We start from the raw sequence: 17620 nt of genomic DNA, 5'->3' as shown, positions 1-17620 counted from the left end.
TTGGAGCTTGTCCTGCCACTCAGAACACGGATAGTTAGTGGTGAACCTACCAGAACAGTTCAGGCCAAGCTGTCACGGCGTCCTGCTGTGGCTTCTGGCCCAGAAGACCGCCCAGAGAACCTCTAGAGCAGGATACGGGCACCGGAAGTCCCGATGCCCCACGCTGAGAGGCCTTTCCTTGGTCTTTCCTTGCAAAAAAAAAAAAAAAACAATGGTTTATTTATCACGTTTAAACCCACGCACCTGCCGTATCTCTAGCCATTGAAGCAAGGAGGGGCTCATTTTGGGGATCACGCATCAAAATTTCAAAATCCCCAGGCACATGACCCCTCGTTTTCGTCGATCCAGGGGGGAGGGGGGTGAGGGGGATCTGGGTCAGACTAGGTGTCCGTAATCGACGCTTACAAGATTAAAGTGGGCGCTCTTGAGGCTCTTGAGGTTCGGCCTGCAGGAGAACGGCATTGTCACTGCGCTCGAAACGGAGAAACCACCGATACATGTTGCAGTTGCCTAACCATTGGTGATTTAACCACTCCTGATCCCTCGACTATTCTTGTCGACGACCATATGCCCTCGCAACACCCCCAGACATGCATTGGTGACATGGCGTGAAGCGGCCAACGCCGTTACGAAGCACATATCACTACGATGCTAGCAAACAGCTTCTCAACTTACCTTACTCATTGGCATACACGACAGGAATGTGGCAGGACGAGGACCCACGATCCAACCTCCTAGTTCAACGGCCCCGCACGTTCTTGGCTTTGAGCCGCCCTCCATACCAGAATGACTAGCACTCGTCGTCAACGACCGAGCTCTGACCGAGTCCGCATGAACGTCACGCCCCCGGGATGAGATTACTGACTGCCCACGGATCATGACACACTTTGTCTGGGCAGCAGATTGTGGGAGTCTGGGAAATGAGGACGAGTCAACAAGTTGCTGATCCGACTAAATTTCCCCTCGAGGATATGCCATTTTGGACTTTCGGACTCGGTCCACTCGAAGACCACCGCCCGCGTGCGCGCAAAAGACTGCGGCATCGGACAGGCGAGGAGCGTCTCCAGGCCTCACAGACGAGACGTTCACTGGGGATCTCGAAGCAACCGAGGCACGCACTACTGCCGGCTTATGTGGAGTGCGCGCGGCGGCCGCCTTGAACAGCAACAGCGTCGCCGGGCCGGGGGCAATATCACTGCGCGGTGAGATTTCGACCGCAGCAACTCCTGGCATACGGTTGCATCATCGGAGTGGTGAATGGGCCCATTCGACGCACTATCTCGCATGTCGACTGGGCGGCCGCTCCCCCCGAGCCCCCCTAGGCCGGGCTGCAGAACATCCCGGCGGTTGGCGCCATTACGCCCGGAGGGCTGCTCCAACGCTCGAGTTCGTTCTTGGAGATGGGACCCAGCACGCACTTATTTCGCAGCATTGGTATGAGTATGAGGCTTTAGATACCGCGGGTTTTCAGCAGCGACGGGATAGACGAGGAAAGGTGAGCCGGGCAACCCCTGTCTGCCTTTCGCTGCTTAATGAAGTCGTTCCCGCATCGGGGGGGCCAGGCGCGGGCGCATCCTACTGATCACCTGCTGCAACATAATGCCGCTCATTGGGACTTTGACGGGCTCTAGCGCGGAGGACCTGGGATTGGGAATCCAGAGGAACCCTCCCCCCAATTTTACGCACGTCAAAAAACTTTAATCGGGCACACCCTAGACGTCTTGTGGGCGGACGAGCCCGGATCAGTCCTGCCGGCGTGGATGCTCAAGACGGGCGAGGAGGCGTGGCATCATCCATCGACAAACTCTTTGATGGATCGCAACCGCTGCTACCGCCCAGAGGGGGAATATTATCGAGCTGTGGTGGATATGGGCAGCAGCAGTGGCCATCAAGGTGCACGAAAAAGAAAGACATACAAAAAAAAAAAAACCCCTTTCCTTGTACTTCACTACCGCATGTCTGACAGCGTTGGCTGGGCGTGGGCCCGAGTCTACGGCGACCACCAACAGCCCCCAGCAGAGACAACAGCAGCATCAGCATCAGCAGCAGCATGCGATTCAGAGGCGCCGGGGAGAGCGTTGTTTTCCGCAACGGGGCATGGGAAGAAAGAAACATGGGACTTGTCACAGCAGAGTTCGGACAACGGGGTTGAGGTTAAGCTGGAGCCAACCCCCCCCCAGAACGAAAAAAAAAAAAAAAGAGGGAAAAAACAGCGGCGTCCCCGGGACTCCCTGTCCAGCGTCATGAGCAAAACTCGCACATGTGGTCCACGGCGGCGGGGATGGTGCCTGCGGTTAGCTCCGCTCGGCGGTACTCAGACGAGGATTTGATGGCTCTTGGCGCGAGCGGGCGGGTGCCGGGACAGCAGAGGGGCCGGAATAGGGCCGTACATCAGTTCAGTTGGATCCAAATAGTCGTCTATTAGGCATGTAAATGGACTTTGGGGACTTGGTGAGAGGGAGGGGGAGGGGGGATGGGGGGGACGGGAGGAGAGGAGAGGAGAGAGGGGTCTCTCTCTGATGAGCTGATGAGCCTCTCCTCTCCTCTCCTCTCCCATATACATACCGTAGTAGTTATTTGTTGCTCCTTTGTGCCTCTCTGGGCGTCCTTTGTGCGGCTCATCCGAAGTTGATTGGCCTCGAAATCTCCTCCCCCGCACATCTCCAAAGGCGTCCGTCCGTCTCTACGATCGATCCCCCTCGTTCCCATCAGCTGACTCGAAGGCGGCAGCAGCCTTTCCTTTCGCCTCATTCGCCTCGATTTCCCCCTTCCTTATTTTTTGCTTTTTTCCCCGCATTCGCACAGGCACACGCAACGGAGACAAGAAAGAGAGACACACACATACACTCTACATACCTACACTACACTATACTACCTACACTAAACCTCCACCACCACCCACACCAGGCGCTAGCGACGACGCACGCGCACGGCTGCCGGCGCCCCCAGCTGGCGAGGACAGACAGACAGCCACACGCAGAAAACACACACGCAGACACGCACACACTCACACACACACACAAGACAGACACACAAGACGACGCTACGCTACGCTACCTACCCTTCCCCTTTGGACCCCGACTGGAGCACACCTTACCTTACCGACCCTACTACCTACCTTAGCTCCCTCCCCTCCCCCTCCCCCCCTTCCCCCTTCCCCGTTCCCTTGCCCGGTGAGGGAGGGGCTGTGGTGGCTGAAGAGTGGACTGGCGCGTGCTGACCGGGGGGTAGAGAGAAAGAGAGAGACAGAGAGACACACACAGAGAGAGAGAGAGAGGCTGGGCCGGTCGGCGCTGTTCGTTCGAGTCGAGTCGAGTCGAGATTTTGCTCCATGTCAGTCGTGCGTGCGTCTCGTCTACGCCGCGCTGCACTGCTGCTTTTCCACCGGGCTGCAAATCCAAATCCAAATCCCAATCCAACAAATCCAACAAATCCAACAACAAATCCAAATCCCCAAAAACCCACGCTCCACCGCGGAATTCCTCGCTCAAATCTTTAACATCCGGGCACCCCCTCCCCCCCCCTGTGGCAGAGCTCTGTCTGTCCCGTCTCCTGCCCATTCTTTCTTCTCGCCCGTCGTCTTTTCTCATTGCGTCATGTTGGAGTGATGGACGACACAGATACCGCGAGAAATGCTGCGAGCAGAGCGGGCTCTGCAGAGGTGAAGGCCGAGTCACCGGCCGCGAGCACCAAGCACCAGAGCCAGAGCCAGAGCCAGCACCAGTCAGCTGCTGTGCCCAAGAGAACAGTATGCGATCACTGCCGAAGGAGAAGTGAGTACGATTGTTCCACTCGGTCCATTCATTCCCACCTTGTTGTCGTCGCCGCCGCCGTCGTCGTCCGTCCTGTGTCTCTCGTCTTGACTTTTTTTCTTTTTTTCTTTTTTTGCTTGTCGTCGCTCTCATGAACTTTCGTGCCATTCTCCCTCTCCCCACCGGCCTGCCGCCTGGCCAGTCCATCTGTCGCTTTCACGGTATCATCCCGCCTTAGCTACTACCACCACCATTCACTACAACCACCACCAGCACTGTTCGTTGTTGTCGTTGTTGTTGCTGTTGTTGCTGCTGCTGTTGTTGTTGCTGCCGCTGCACCTCACCACCACCACCACCACCACCACCACCATCTCCAATGAATGCTACTACCATCATGTTCGCAACTCACCACCCCTCGCAGCGTGTTTTCTTCTTCTTCTTCTTCTTCTGTCTTTTCTTCTTTTTCCTTTCTCTTCTTTCCTGCGCACCTTACCCCGCCCAAACCATGCGCTGACCAGCCTCTAGGAATACGTTGCGACGGCAAGTTCCCCTGTGAGCAATGCGTGCACGCCTCTCTCACCTGTAAACGCGAGCATGTCCCCAAGAAGAGGGGCCCGAAGCGTGGCCATGGGAGGGTCATCAACGAGCTGCGCGCGAGGGAGTCGTCTCAGACCACCCAGCCCCAGCAGCAGCCGCTTCACCAGACAGGCCAGAAATCTTTCAATGCAGAGAATGCCCTCGACAGCCCTACAGAGTATGTGCGGCGTCGATTGTCAGCAGCCTGCCCGCCGCTGAACCTAGACAGCGTCGACATAGGAATGAGCGGTAGCGACCTGGGCGAGGCCGCGTCCCAGCACTCGTCCAACGCCTCCGCCGCCTCCACCCCGCCGGGCTTCTGGGCCGCCGTCACCTCCAACCCGGCTCACAACGTCCCGGAGCCCAGGGGCATCTTCTCGAGCGACGAAATGCGACCGAGGACCCGGAGCTACTTCCACATGATACCCCAGCTGGTCGAGCTCTACTACGAACACATCTACCCCATCATGCCGCTCATCTACATGCCCGCCATACGCGAGACCATCGCCCGCCCCATGTCGTCCAGCGAGAAGAACCTCATCTACGCCATGTGCGCCCTCACCTCCATGCACATGTCCGGCAAGAGTATAGGCGCCCCGGGGCCCACGTCGTGGGAGGTCGTCGGCCGCTTCTTCCTGGACGAGACCATCTCGACGAGGCATTCGTACGACTTCCTCGAGGACCTGTCCCTGTCCGCCGTGATTTCGTCCTTTTACCTGAGCACGTCCTTTTTCGAGATCAACCAGTCGCGCAAGTCCTGGTACTACTTACGGGAGGCCTTGACGAACGCGCAGGACCTCGGCTTGCAGGACGACTCGACATACTACGGGCTGAGTCGCGAGGAGACGCTGTGCCGGCAGAGGGTCTTTTGGATTCTCTTTGTGACGGAAAGGTGAGTAACGAGTCCCCATCCGCGCGCGGGCCCAAGGGCGGCCCCGCATCAGAGAGAGAGATAGAGAGAGAGAAAGGGTGCAGCTTCGCAGTCGCATCGCATTTGCTAACGCGCCCCGTGCGACACCAGGTCCTTTGCCATCCTGCGCAACAAGCCCATCACGTTCAAGAGGACGCCCTCGCTCCCGACCACGCGACACCCTTACGAGGCGCCGGACATCCATGCCGGTTTCCTGCAGCTCGTTTCATCCTACACCCCGCTCGACGAATCGTTTGTGACGGCATGGAACGAGGGGTCCGACCCCCGCGTCAGCGCAACCACGTTCCTGGCCCTGCAGAACCTTCTCTCCCTCCCTCCCGCCTTTCTCCGCCCACGTGGGCGGTCGCCGCCCTCGCAGCCGCATGGGCAGCTGATGGGCACCTTCGGCGCGTCGTCGGCCGCGAGGGACTCGGGCGCGCCGGAGCCGACCGACATCCAAAAGGCGGACCTGCTCATCACCCAGCAGTGGCTGCGGCTCATCGTGTGGCAGTCGTCGATGAGGCAGGGCCTGCTGAGCTGGACGAACCCCGGGGACTCGGGAGGAGGCGTGGCGTCGGGTGGCGGCGGCGGTGGCGTCGGGGCCGGGGACAGCATGTGCTTCTCCTTCCCCCTGACGGTGGCGCGCGACACGGCCTCGATCCTCTCGAGCCTGCCGAGCAAAGCCGTCGAGGTGCACGGGATGGGCATCATGGAGAAGATTTTCGAGATCGGGACGTGGTGCGTCAATGTGCTGGGCGCGTGCGAGAGCGTGGGGTTCTCGACAACCATGGACTTCACCTCGGGCGACATGGGCGTGCTGGGCAGCGGGAGGAAGGGGGCGACCCTGGACCCGATCGAGTTCTTCGTGCGGACGCTGAGCGCGAGCGACAACTCCCGCAAGCAGTTTGCCGAGAAGCTGCTCGTCGCCGCCGGGGAGAACCCGGGAAGCATGAGGACGCAGCTCAGCCCGGCCATGTCAGGGATGGGGTCCGCCACTGCCGCCGCCGCCGCCGCCGCGGCGATGATGGCTGGCGGCCAGGGGCCCAACGTGATGGACGCGGCGTGGACGCAGCAGCGGGGCAGCGTCGTCGGCGAGGTGTTTGACGAGAACGAGGAGAACAACGGCGCCACGCACCAGCAGCGGCTAGACCTCGGCGGCAACCCGATGCACCACCCTCCCGGCATGCAAGGTATGGGGCTGGGAATCAGCATCGGCTCCGGAGAGCTGGGCGGCGGGATGGGCGGGGTGGACATGGACGCGAGCAGCGCCGACATGATGAGCCCTCTGGGCCTGACCAGGAGCAACACCTCCGACATGGCGGGGATGGGCATGCCCGGGTTCGAGACAGCCTGGAGCCCGGGGAGCGGGGGGACGGGGCCGCGAGAGTTCACCGACCACGGCCCCGGGCCGTTCACGACGCAGCAGGAGGGCGGGGCGGGGTTCACGGATCTGGGAAACGGCATCTTGATGCACGACCGGATGGCGTCAGGCGCCGGCGGCCCCGACGGCTCCGCGATGAGGGACCGGCAGCAACAGCAGCATCAACATCAACATCAACAGCACCAGCAGGTGGACGACGGTGTCTACGACGGTAATTCAAGAGGGGGCAAGGGCGGCGGGTATCAAAACGGCGGCAGGGTTGGTCTCTGGCTAGGGACCTGAATGTTCGGAGGCCAACACGCCCTCCGATCCGGGACGGGTAGAGAACCGACGACTGTACTTGTATACGCATTTGGAATCGGGAATCGGGGGTGGGCAGCGAGCGGAAGGCAGGGGCATGATCGGGGAGGAAAAGGGAGGGGAAGGGTGGTTTTTGGAAGCATTTGCAAAATCGGGGCAACATGGGGTACAGGTTTTTTCCCCCTCTTTTTTTTTTTGGTTAGGTGTTGATTAGGAGGGCCGGTGGGATTCTTTTTTTAACCAAAGCAAGCATTTTACTTGGGGCATTTGTCTCTTGACCAAAAGGTCCATCAACAGCGACCTACAGGCGGGCGGGGCGGGCGAGCGAACGAGCGTACGATGGGGGGAGGGCGTATTCTGTTTTTTTTTAAACGTGTACATGTACCACACTGGCTACAACAACAACAACGAATGAAATGTTCAATGATGCAAGACTGTCTGGCATGAAACGAAATGCTACGTGCGTACGTAACGGCCCCCCCTCCCTCAGTAGTTCGTTTCCCTGCCTGCTTTTGCAGGGGCGGGGATTCGTTGGACGGTGGACGGGTTGGTTGTGATGGCTGGAGCGCGGCGCCGGGAGGAGGGAGCAGAACCTCCGGCATTCGGGGGAGGGGGGTGGGGGGTTTTTTTATTTTTTCAGACCGCGACTGAGTTGGGGATCGGCGGCCGGGAGAGCAGTGAGTAAAAGGGGGGGCGAGGGAAAAAAAAGAAAGTAAAGAGAGGAACGCAGGTGAGGGTAGTTTGGCATGATTGGTGATGATGTTGCCCTTGTGGGAAGGGGGTGTAAGGGGGGCCGAGTTGTTGGGGTCATTTGTACGACGTGTGCTCCGAAATAGGCCTAGAATGGGGGGTTCCTTGCGCGCTTCATGTGTTTTGTATGATGTCGTGCCATGGCTTTCTCGCATTCTCGCTGAGAAGAAAAGGAATAGGGAGCAATGCTTTGACTATTTCTGTTATCTTGGATGTGCTGTCTGCGTGCCCCCTTTTTTTGGTTTCATTTGTTAGTGGTAACGTCGTTTTCGTGGCGGCGGCTATATTCAACGTCACCCCTCTAGAGCCCGTTCCGCGAGTTGGTTTGTTGCGTTGCGACAAGGCCAGAGTGTATAGTTTTGCTGCGTTAGTTATAGGATAAGCTTTCCTAGCTGGGTTACCGGTACACTACGAGTTGAAGTATGGGGCTTGAGCAGGGGTCATCAGGGAAGAGGATTACATTTAATGTCTGTTATCTCTTGCTCTCTCCTGCATTGCGACTATCGAGTTTTGAACCAAGTAGTTCCGGTTAGTGTTGGCTCTCGCACATTGATCCAAATAAAGTCGTTGGTTAGACAGTCTTGACGCCGTTGTTACCGGGTTTTACAGCACGGTATGAATATACTACAACTCAATGACTCTTGTGCTTAGATAGAACCTCGTTATTAAATCCGTACTTTGCGTCCCGTTTATAAAGACTCCCAGATGCAAATAATGTGATACCCCATCAAGCGATCCGGCATCGATACCAGGAAACCTCAGGCTGGCTGACATTGAAGTGTCCTCAACTGTTTAGTCTCAGCAGCACGGGACCGTGGTTAAAGTCGACTTGTGCTATTAAACTTTCCGCGACTCGCGTTGTACTACCACGTACGCATAGACGCCATTGCTGAAGAATCAGGTCAGATAAGAGACGGGCTGAGCCTGGGCCGTTATTAGGTCCCCACTAGTTTCGAACAGTTCGGAACCTGGGCCAAAACGCCCTTGCGCCCCCTCGGCGGGCTACGCCGTGGGGGAGATAAGGGCAGGCATTGTTCAGTGACTACCGGAACGCCCCCCCCAACACACCTCGGAACCGTTCCATTCCCATTGACCTCCCAAGCCTCCATCACCCCCCCCCTCCTCCATCCGATTCCGAACGCTCTCGCGTGTGTTGGTCCGTGGAGCTCAACCGGTCCGGCCGCGACTCTTGATGCGAGCACAACATGGGCCCGGACCCTGACGTGACGGCGGAGGCCTCGACGCCGCCGTCGACCGCCGCGGGCTCCGCATCCGCCCAGAAGCGCGCCGCCCCTGCATCGTCGTCCGCCGAGGGCCAGCGCGCCAAACGGGCAAAGTACACCCCTGTCGCCTGGTACGGCGCTCCCCCCTCCAAGTCCCAGGTCTCGTGAAGACGTCTGCATGAAAACAAAGCTGACGCATAGGTGCGGAACGCAGCAACGAGTGCAAGAAGCGGAAGCTCAAGTGCATCAGGGAGGACCACCAGACGGTCTGCCGGCGATGCCTGTCCAACGGGGCCGAGTGCGTCTTCGTCCCGGGCCCGCAGCAGCCGCTGCTGCTGAGGGAGCGGGAGGTTACGAATGAGAGGGAGGAGTCCATTAACCCGTATGAACAGCCTCCGGGTCTCTCGGCCTTTTTTTCACTGTTTTCTTCTTTTTTCCTATCTTTGGTTTTTTCTTTTATTTTTTTTCTTTTGGACATTACCGAATAAGGCTAACGTGCCACGTGCAGCTCGCAATACAAGAACCTGAGCGACGAGGTGGCCACCCTCCGGGAGCAGGTCGCCGGGCTGTCCTCGGCGCTCCGGGAGCTCACGGGCAAGATCGCCCACATCAACACGCGGTCGCCGGCGGCCCTCGGCGGCCCGCAGCACCCGAGCCCGCTCTACACGAGCGAGTCGAACCGGCGGCCCAGCGAGCCGCGGGAGCCGCAGTTCGTCGGCCCCACGCGGTCCGCCTTCAGCCTGCGCATCGCCGAGTCGTCGCTCTCGCGCGTGGCCATCCAGACGCGCGACGACGCCTCGCCCGCGAGCCGCTCGGCGTCCCCCGCGGCGTCCGCCCGCGCGCCCTCGGAGAACCCGCCGCCGGGCGCCCGCCGCGCCTCGGCGTCGCGGGCGGACCCCCCCGACTGCCTCCTCGCCATCGAGTTCGACGAGGTGCTCCGCCTCCTCGACGTCTACCAGGAGGAGATCGAGTCCGTCTACCCCTTCACCAACATGCGGGACGTCTCGGCCAACCTGCACCACATCCTCGACTTCGCCAGGAACCACGGCCACGGCCCGGACCCCGCGGGGGGCCGGCCGAGGACCGAGCTGAAGGACGTCCAGATCGTCAAGGTGGCCGTCGCCACGTCGATAGTCATGGAGGCCCAGGGCCAGAACGCCATCAGCACGAACCTCGTCGACGCGGTGGAGCCCATCGTGTGCCGCGTCTCGGGCGAGGCCTTTATCGACCTGAAGGAGCTGCAGATCATGACCATGCTGGTGAGTCCCTCCCGAACCCCGAAATCGAGGGCGGCGGCGGCCTTGTTTCTCCCCCCCCCCCAAAAAAGAAAACGCATTGTTTGCTGACGCGGGGAGAAGAGCATCTACTGGTTCCACTGCGGCGAGGAGTTGCTCGCCTGGCGGTCCATCGGCATCTCCGGCCGGGAGGTGTTGGAGATTGGCCTGCACCGCCGCGCCATACTCCTGGAGAACTTCAAGGACCCCAAGGAGAGGGACCTGGCCCTGCGGTGCTTCTGGTGCGTCTACGTCCTGGACCGCCGCTGGAGTTTCGGCACGAGCCTGTCGTTCGGGCTCATTGACAGGGACATAGACCCCGAGCTGCCGGAGCCGGTAAGTCCATCTCTCCAATTCTTATTTTTAATTTTTTTTATATTTGAGTTTTACGGATCTGCTGCTAACGCTTCTGGTTCAAACTTTAGGGAGACGAGTATCCGTATCTCAGGTGCATGGTTTCCTACGGCAGGCTTTGCTCCAAGGTCTGGGAGGCGCTCCCCCCCTTCGAGTCGCCGTCGCAGTTCATCCCCAAGGACACCGTGGCGTTCCTGGACTTCATGACGCTGAACTGGCTCAACTCGATCCCGGAAGACCTCCAGCTCAGGCACCCAAGGCTCGGCCTGGCGCCGCGCATCCAGCCGCGCAGCATGCACCGGCTGCGCTCCCTCCTCTACCTGCGCGGGAACCACCTGCGGACGCTCATCCACCGGCACCACGTGCTCAGCACGACGAGCATCAAGGCCGACGTGCAGAGCGCCAAGCTCGTCACCGACATCGCGCTCGACACCATCCAGGTCCTGGTCCACCTCAACGAGACGAGCGACATCTACGTGCGGCAGCAGAACGCCTTCAACTACTTCCTGATGAGCGCCCTGGCCGTGATCCTCCTGGCCGTGTGCCACGCGCCGGGCGTCTTCACCGAGCCCTGCAAGGACAAGTTCCTCAAGGCCGTGCAGCTCGTCAAGGGCTTCTCGCGCCACGGGCACGCCAGCCGGAGGCTCTGGAAGACCATCCGCAGCCTCCTCCCCAGCATCAAGTCGCTGGGCCTGCGGAGCGACGCGGACAAGGGCGACGCCCCGCAGGTGGCGGCGGGGGTGGCTGCTGCGGCTGCTGCGGCGGAAGGGGACGCGAACCCGGTCGAGGCCCGGGCGGACCGCGCGGAGCAGAGCGCCGCCGGGCAGAACGAGCGCGACGCGAGGAGGGCGGAGAGCGCGTGGGACGGCTACGGCGCGAGCCCGCAGACGGACGGCTCCATGCCGGACATGTTCAACATGGGCAACGACCTGATGAACCTCTTCGACGCCTTCGGGCACGCGAGCGCCGGCCACCCGGCGCCGTCGGACTTCCCCGTGGGCTTCTTCGGGAGCAACGAGCAGGGCATGTCACTCGGGGACCCCGAGGAGATTTCACGGCGATTTCAGGGGCTGATATGAGAGATAGGAAGGGGGTGTGGGAGGGCGTGTGATTCAATTTTCGCTGGGTTACGATTGCGCTATAAACATTCCAAGCTTGCTTTTCCTTCAAAAACCTTTTGTCTCATGAATATACTTTTTTTCTTCTTTCCTTTCAAACGTCGATATCCGATGGGACGGAAATGCCCGTCACGACGTTGCTGTCCACCGCCGGGACCTCAAACTTTTGGCGGCCGAAGAAGATGTAGTAGAAGACCCCAAAGAGGAGCCACCCGGCCATGACCACGATGGAGTAGTTCATGTTCTGCGGCGTCACGGGCATCGCCGAGGGGAAGGTGCTGAAGACGATGACGACGGCCATCCAGACCAGGCCGACGACGTTGAGGACGGGCCCGAGCACGGGGCCCAGCTTGAAGGGGCCGTAGTCCGAGGCCCTGAGGGTCCTCCTGCCGTACCGGAGCATGTAGACGATGGGGACGATGTAGCTGGCGTACATGCCGATGATGGCCATGGACAGGATGGCGTTGAAGGCCGTCGTGTTGCCGAGGTAGATGAAGCCGAGGAGCATCTGCAGGGCGGTGACGAGCACGACGGCGCGCACGGGGATGCTCTGGCGCCGGTCGACCTTGCTGAGGTAGCGGTCGTAGGGGGTGGCCTTGTCGCGCGCAAAGGCCCACAGCGTGCGCGAGGTCGAGGTGATGCCGGCGACGGTGGCGGCGACGGCCGTGAGGATGATCATGACGGACATGAAGGTCGCGGCGCCGCGGGACCGCGTCACGTCGAGGAAGATCTGCATGAAGGGGAAGCCCGTGGGCGTCGAGAGGAGCGCCTCGAGCGGGCCCGTCGAGAAGAGCAGCACCGTGCCGTAGACCAGGCCCATGACGCCGTTGACCACCACGCTGCCCACCATGGCGATGGGCACGTCGCGGCTCGCGTTGGGCAGCTCCTCGGCCAGATGGCATGCGGCGTCGTAACTGCCAGAGTGTGTCAGGAGGGGGGTGTTGTTGTCATTGATGAAAAAGGGGGGGGGGGGGGGAATCTTTGGATGGTTCTTACCCGAGAAAGGGGTAGACGGCGCTGATGAGCCCGACCAGCCAGGAAACGCCGTCGCTCTCCCAGCCGCTGGAGTTGACAAACTCGGTGAAGACGAAGGAGGCGGTGTTTTTGGGCGCCATGACGCCGAGGACGATGAGGATCGCCAGGAACCCAACGCCGTGGAGGACACCTAACACGATGAGTTTCCGGTCAAAAAGGGGGGAAGGGTAAAGTCGGAGACGATTGCGCTAGGCGCTCTTACCGGATACCAGGTTTGCGGTCGGCAGAAGCCTATGGCCCCAGATGTTCATGGCCATGCCGTACACCAGGATGGCCCAGTAGAACAGCATGCCCTGCCATCTCTGCGAGACGTACGACTCGTCGTTGAGGATGATCAGAGACTGGGTCTGGAGGCCAGCCGCGAACGCGGCCGAGGACGTTAGGACGACTTGCCCGCCGACGGAGATCCATCCGGTTGTAAACGCAGCCGCCGATCGGGTCGATGGTGGGCATAGTGCTGCAACCCAGTGATATTGACCTATAAAGGGGAGAAGTCATTAGTACGGGTGTTCTTGTTTCTTTTTTTGCCAACTCAATCTGGCACAACTAGTTGAAAGGGAAAAAAAGTTTTACCTCCGGCAGTCGGGTAGATTGACGCAATCTCTCCAAGCGACGAGGCGATGCAAACGGTGCACAATGATGAAATTACGCTTTTGGTTGTCCACGATGTTAGTTGCGCAACTCTCACTCAGAGTCTCAGAGGTGTGGGCCAACTTACAGATTGTAGAACAAGCAAGGGGCCCCGCCGCTCGCGAGAGCCGGTGCAATGACACTCGACAACGCCTCCCAAGTTGCCATCAGGCAGACGCACAGGGCTCCCAGGGCGGGCAGCGAGAACTGTCTCTTCAACTCCTGCGCGTGCCCGAGCTGAGCGAGCCGCAGGTCGTCGCCGCGGACAGCAGCGTCCGTCTGCGAGTCGATCTTGCCGAGCGCCGGGGCGTCTTTCTTCATGTCGGTTTCCATTATTGATCAGGTTGACTCTCACTCGTACGATCTATGGTGAGGTTACCCCGGTGTATCGGGCGATTCTGGAGTTATGTATACCATGGCTACTACTTGCAACGCGAACTTGATCTTATCACCGAAAAACCCATGGGACTCAAAAGCCTGGCAGGCGTCCGTACATCGACATGGTGCCCTTTGTCCTGCATAGCGGCGCCGCCGCAGTGCCCGGCATCTTATCTCCAGCAGGCCCAATCAACCGCAACGCGATAATCAGCGGCCAATCACAAGAGCTTCTAGCGAGCTTCTACGCTTTGATCAAAGACCAACTAAAGCTTATAACACTCTTATCTTGGCCGGGGTAGTAGATAAGCGTGGTGGACGCGCATTGTCCTTGACTCGGGGAAGTTCCGTGGTTCCGAGCGTGTTCCGAGCGAGTCGCTCGGAAGGGCTTCCGACAACGGCCAACAACGTATTCTTTGACTAATTTAACGGCCAAAGAAAGCCCGTCGAGTACCTATCCTACCGCAAGACGCTCCAGAACACAGATTAGCCGATTTGGTATGGGCAGTTCCGACATCAATCCGGATTCTTCATAAAGACACAATCCTGCTCGGTCCAGAAGAAACCTTACCCTACCAACCATCGCCGGTCACACACTCTCAACCCCCCTTGTTCCGAACCGCCTGCCTATTTCACAATGGCATCCCTTCCGCACCCCCTGTCCGCTCTGTCTTTGGACGAGACCAACCAGGCCCGGGACGTTGTCCTCGCCGCTCACCCCGGATCCGTGATCGACTTCAGACAATCCTACCTTTGGGAGCCGCCAAAGGCCGAGGTGCTAAAGTTCCTGGAGCTAGAGCACTCCCGCACTCTCACAGCTTCATCACCGAGGCCGGCGAGATGCGCGCAAGTCTTTTACGATGTCATTGGCGGCAAGAGCAAAGCCCAGTACACCGAGTCCATTGTGGACCTGGGCCTCGGTAAGGTTGTTGACCAGAAGGTCATTGGTTCCGAGCACCAAGCGAGTTTGACCGTGTAAGTTCTGATCCCGAGCCACCTCCCCCCCGCGCTTATTCCAGCCCTGCAGCGCTGACATGCATGCCAAGTTACGAGTTTGAGACCCTTGCCGATGCCGTCCAGCGCTCCCCACTCTTCAAGAAGAAGATTGCCGAGCTGGAGCTGCCAGAGGGCTTCGAGGTCGTCATCGAGCCATGGCCCTACGGCGCACCCGACCCGGCGGACGGGGACAGGCGCTTCTTCCAGGCCCTCATCTTTGCCCAGGACACGAGGAGCGGGAACCCCGACTCCAACTTCTACGCCTACCCCTTGCCCCTGATCCCTGTCATGGATGCGCACACGAAGGAGATTGTGCGCATCGACGACCTGGCTACCGGCGGCAAGGATGACGCCCTCCAGGGCAGGACCCATGCCCCCACGATCATTGACCACTGCAAGGAGAGCGAGTATGTCCCCGAGCTGATTCCGGGCGGGACCAGGAAGGACCTCAAGCCCTTGACCGTCGTCCAGCCTGAGGGTCCCAGCTTCTCCGTCACGGAGGGCAACCTCATCGAGTGGCAGAAGTGGCGCATGCGTGTTACCTTCAACCCTCGCGAGGGCGCTGTCATCCACGATATCCGGTATGATGGACGCCCGGTCATGTACCGTCTTAGTATCAGTGATATGGTAAGTCTTCAACACGAGTCATGCCTACTATCCGGACAACAGTATACTCTAACACGATGCCCCGTAGACTGTACCTTATGCCGACCCCCGTCCGCCATTCCACCGCAAGCAGGCCTTTGACTTTGGAGACGGAGGTCTGGGCAACGCCGTCAACAACCTGACTCTGGGATGTGACTGCCTTGGTGTCATCAAGGTTCGTTTTCACCAGCACCGTCCGGTGGTTCACTTTCACTGACGTCGCAACTAGTACTTTGACGGTGTTCTCATCAACTCCAAGGGAGGCGCTCTCGAGACCAAGAACGTCATTTGCCTCCACGAGCAAGACAACGGCATCAACTGGAAGCACACCAACTGGCGGACTGGCCGTGCCGTGGTGACGCGCCGCCGCGAGCTCGTGATCCAGTTCATCATCACCCTCGCCAACTACGAGTACATCTTCAACTACAAGTTCGACCAGGTGGCAGGCATCGTCGTCGAGGCGCGCGCCACAGGCATCGTCTCGGTCGTCAACATCGACCCGGGCAAGACCAGCCCGTGGGGCAACGTCGTGAGCCCCGGCGCGCTGGCGCAGAACCACCAGCACGTCTTCTGCGTCCGGCTCGACCCCTCCATCGACGGCAACGAGAACACGGTCGTGCAGGAGGAGAGCCTGCCCGTGCGGATGGACCAGCGCACCAACCCCAACGGCAACTACTACGAGGTCCGGCAGACGCCCATCACCACGTCGGCCGGCTTCGACGCCGCGCCCATGAACAACCGCGTCTTCAAGATCCAGAACCTCGCCAAGCCCAACCCCGTCACGGGGAAGCCCGTGGGCTACAAGATCGTCCCGCCCCCGACGCAGCTCCTGCTCGCCGACCCCAACAGCGTGCAGTCCCGCCGCGCGCTGTTCGCCCGCCACCACCTCTGGGTCACAAAGTACAAGGACCACGAGCTCTACGCGGGCGGCCGCTACACCCTGCAGAGCAAGCTCGAGGTCGGCGGCGTCAAGGACGCCGCCGACAGGAACGACGACGTGCTGAACCAGGACCTCGTCGTCTGGAGCGTCTTCGGCCTCACGCACAACCCTCGCATCGAGGACTGGCCCGTAATGTGAGTACCCACCCCGCCCCCCCGTCCGAGGGGGTTCCCCCCGATGAGAAGCGTCGACTAACCATGCGCAGGCCGGTCGAGATGCTCCAGCTGCACATCACGCCTTCCGACTTCTTCACCGGGAACCCGGCGCTCGATGTCCCCTCCAACAAGGACATCGGGTCCAGGCTGACGGGGGGCTGCTGCTCCAAGGAGGAGAGCCCGGTGCGGAGCAACCTGTAGATGGAGATACCAAACAAAAAGGCGGATTGATATTTTGTACGAACAGCGATGTCTTAAGATAGAAATGAAACTCATGAACTAAAACCCTGATATTTACGATTTGTCTTGATCGCCACGTGTGAAATGAAAATGCGGTTGACTCTAGTTTAACTGCAAAAGAGGCACATGACCTCGAGACTTTTAACTCGGAGTCAACAGTCTACATTGCTGAACGCCGAGAATTTTCAAGGGATCGTTTGCTCTAAAGTTTGGTGTTGTGGCATGGAATAGTTTCGAGGCCGGTTGTTGTTTTCTTTAGGACTTGGCACATTTTGAGTTCATGATTTAATTCGATTAGAGCTGAAGCAAACCATTCTGACAGGCAATGAAAACCGTGGGCCATGAAGATTGATACAGCTGCGAGCCTGTGTACGGCTTATTCACAGACGGTAATCTCGATGCATGTAAGTCGCCTGTTTGGGTTTGTGTTCTAGCCTCGTGCACGTTACTACCCTGAGGCTACCAACACACAACAGGTTCATTCCCGGGTACAATTATCGTCCGGATGTTACAAATCTTGATGCTGTCAATTGTCGTCCCTATCATTACGTGGCTGCTCAACTAACACGACTCATCCGCCCTGACTCGAAGATTGGTAATGGCCCCCAAACCTCGATAACCAGACTGCTTAGATCATAAGATCAACATAGATGTGCTTAATCTTTATACGACAACCTCGATAAGGAGAGATAGCGTCCCTGCGGGTGGGCGTCGGAATGGTTCCGGGACAGGAGAACACGTCAACGGACCCCCACACTGATAAGGGGATAAAAAGCTCGGAATCGGAAAGACATGGCCGCAATGGCGCCGTCTATAGTAATGGTCACTGCAAGATTAAGAGGTAGCCATGAGATTAAGGAAGCCCGAAATCGGGGATGTTTGATAGAAGGGGCTTCATCATTCATAAAAAGCTCTCGATGCCCCTGGAAACCTCATTTGTATTCCAAATGCCATCGAAGACATTCT

At 59.1% G+C, this 17620-nt stretch overlaps 4 protein-coding genes across 4 annotated transcripts; 3 read left to right on the top strand and 1 right to left on the bottom strand.

Moving 5' to 3' along the window:
- Nucleotides 1–3607: 3607 nt before the first annotated feature.
- EsH8_II_001256 (Zn(II)2Cys6 transcription factor) lies at nt 3608–6901 on the top strand (the record flags this gene model as incomplete). The annotated part of the gene is made up of 3 exons (XM_083264554.1): nt 3608–3773; nt 4278–5220; nt 5350–6901. 3 exons carry the CDS (start codon nt 3608–3610, stop codon nt 6899–6901), a joined length of 2661 nt encoding a protein of 886 aa, XP_083121876.1.
- A 1973-nt stretch (nt 6902–8874) lies between these two features.
- On the top strand, nt 8875–11599 carry EsH8_II_001255 (Zn(II)2Cys6 transcription factor; the record flags this gene model as incomplete). The annotated part of the gene is made up of 5 exons (XM_083264553.1): nt 8875–9023; nt 9107–9274; nt 9401–10151; nt 10251–10502; nt 10592–11599. 5 exons carry the CDS (start codon nt 8875–8877, stop codon nt 11597–11599), a joined length of 2328 nt encoding a protein of 775 aa, XP_083121875.1.
- A 133-nt stretch (nt 11600–11732) lies between these two features.
- On the bottom strand, nt 11733–13636 carry EsH8_II_001254 (uncharacterized protein; the record flags this gene model as incomplete). Its single annotated transcript, XM_083264552.1, has 5 exons — nt 11733–12552; nt 12635–12803; nt 12876–13151; nt 13247–13323; nt 13392–13636. 5 exons carry the CDS (start codon nt 13634–13636, stop codon nt 11733–11735), a joined length of 1587 nt encoding a protein of 528 aa, XP_083121874.1.
- A 679-nt stretch (nt 13637–14315) lies between these two features.
- On the top strand, nt 14316–16615 carry EsH8_II_001253 (copper amine oxidase; the record flags this gene model as incomplete). The annotated part of the gene is made up of 5 exons (XM_083264551.1): nt 14316–14653; nt 14725–15301; nt 15369–15494; nt 15549–16393; nt 16465–16615. 5 exons carry the CDS (start codon nt 14316–14318, stop codon nt 16613–16615), a joined length of 2037 nt encoding a protein of 678 aa, XP_083121873.1.
- Nucleotides 16616–17620: the final 1005 nt, after the last annotated feature.

This window comes from Colletotrichum jinshuiense, chromosome 2 (assembly GCF_051148585.1).
Source record: "Colletotrichum jinshuiense chromosome 2, complete sequence".
Lineage (NCBI taxonomy): Eukaryota > Fungi > Ascomycota > Sordariomycetes > Glomerellales > Glomerellaceae > Colletotrichum > Colletotrichum jinshuiense.
Note: the sequence above shows the minus strand (reverse complement) of the source record. Positions and strands in the feature narration are given on the sequence as shown.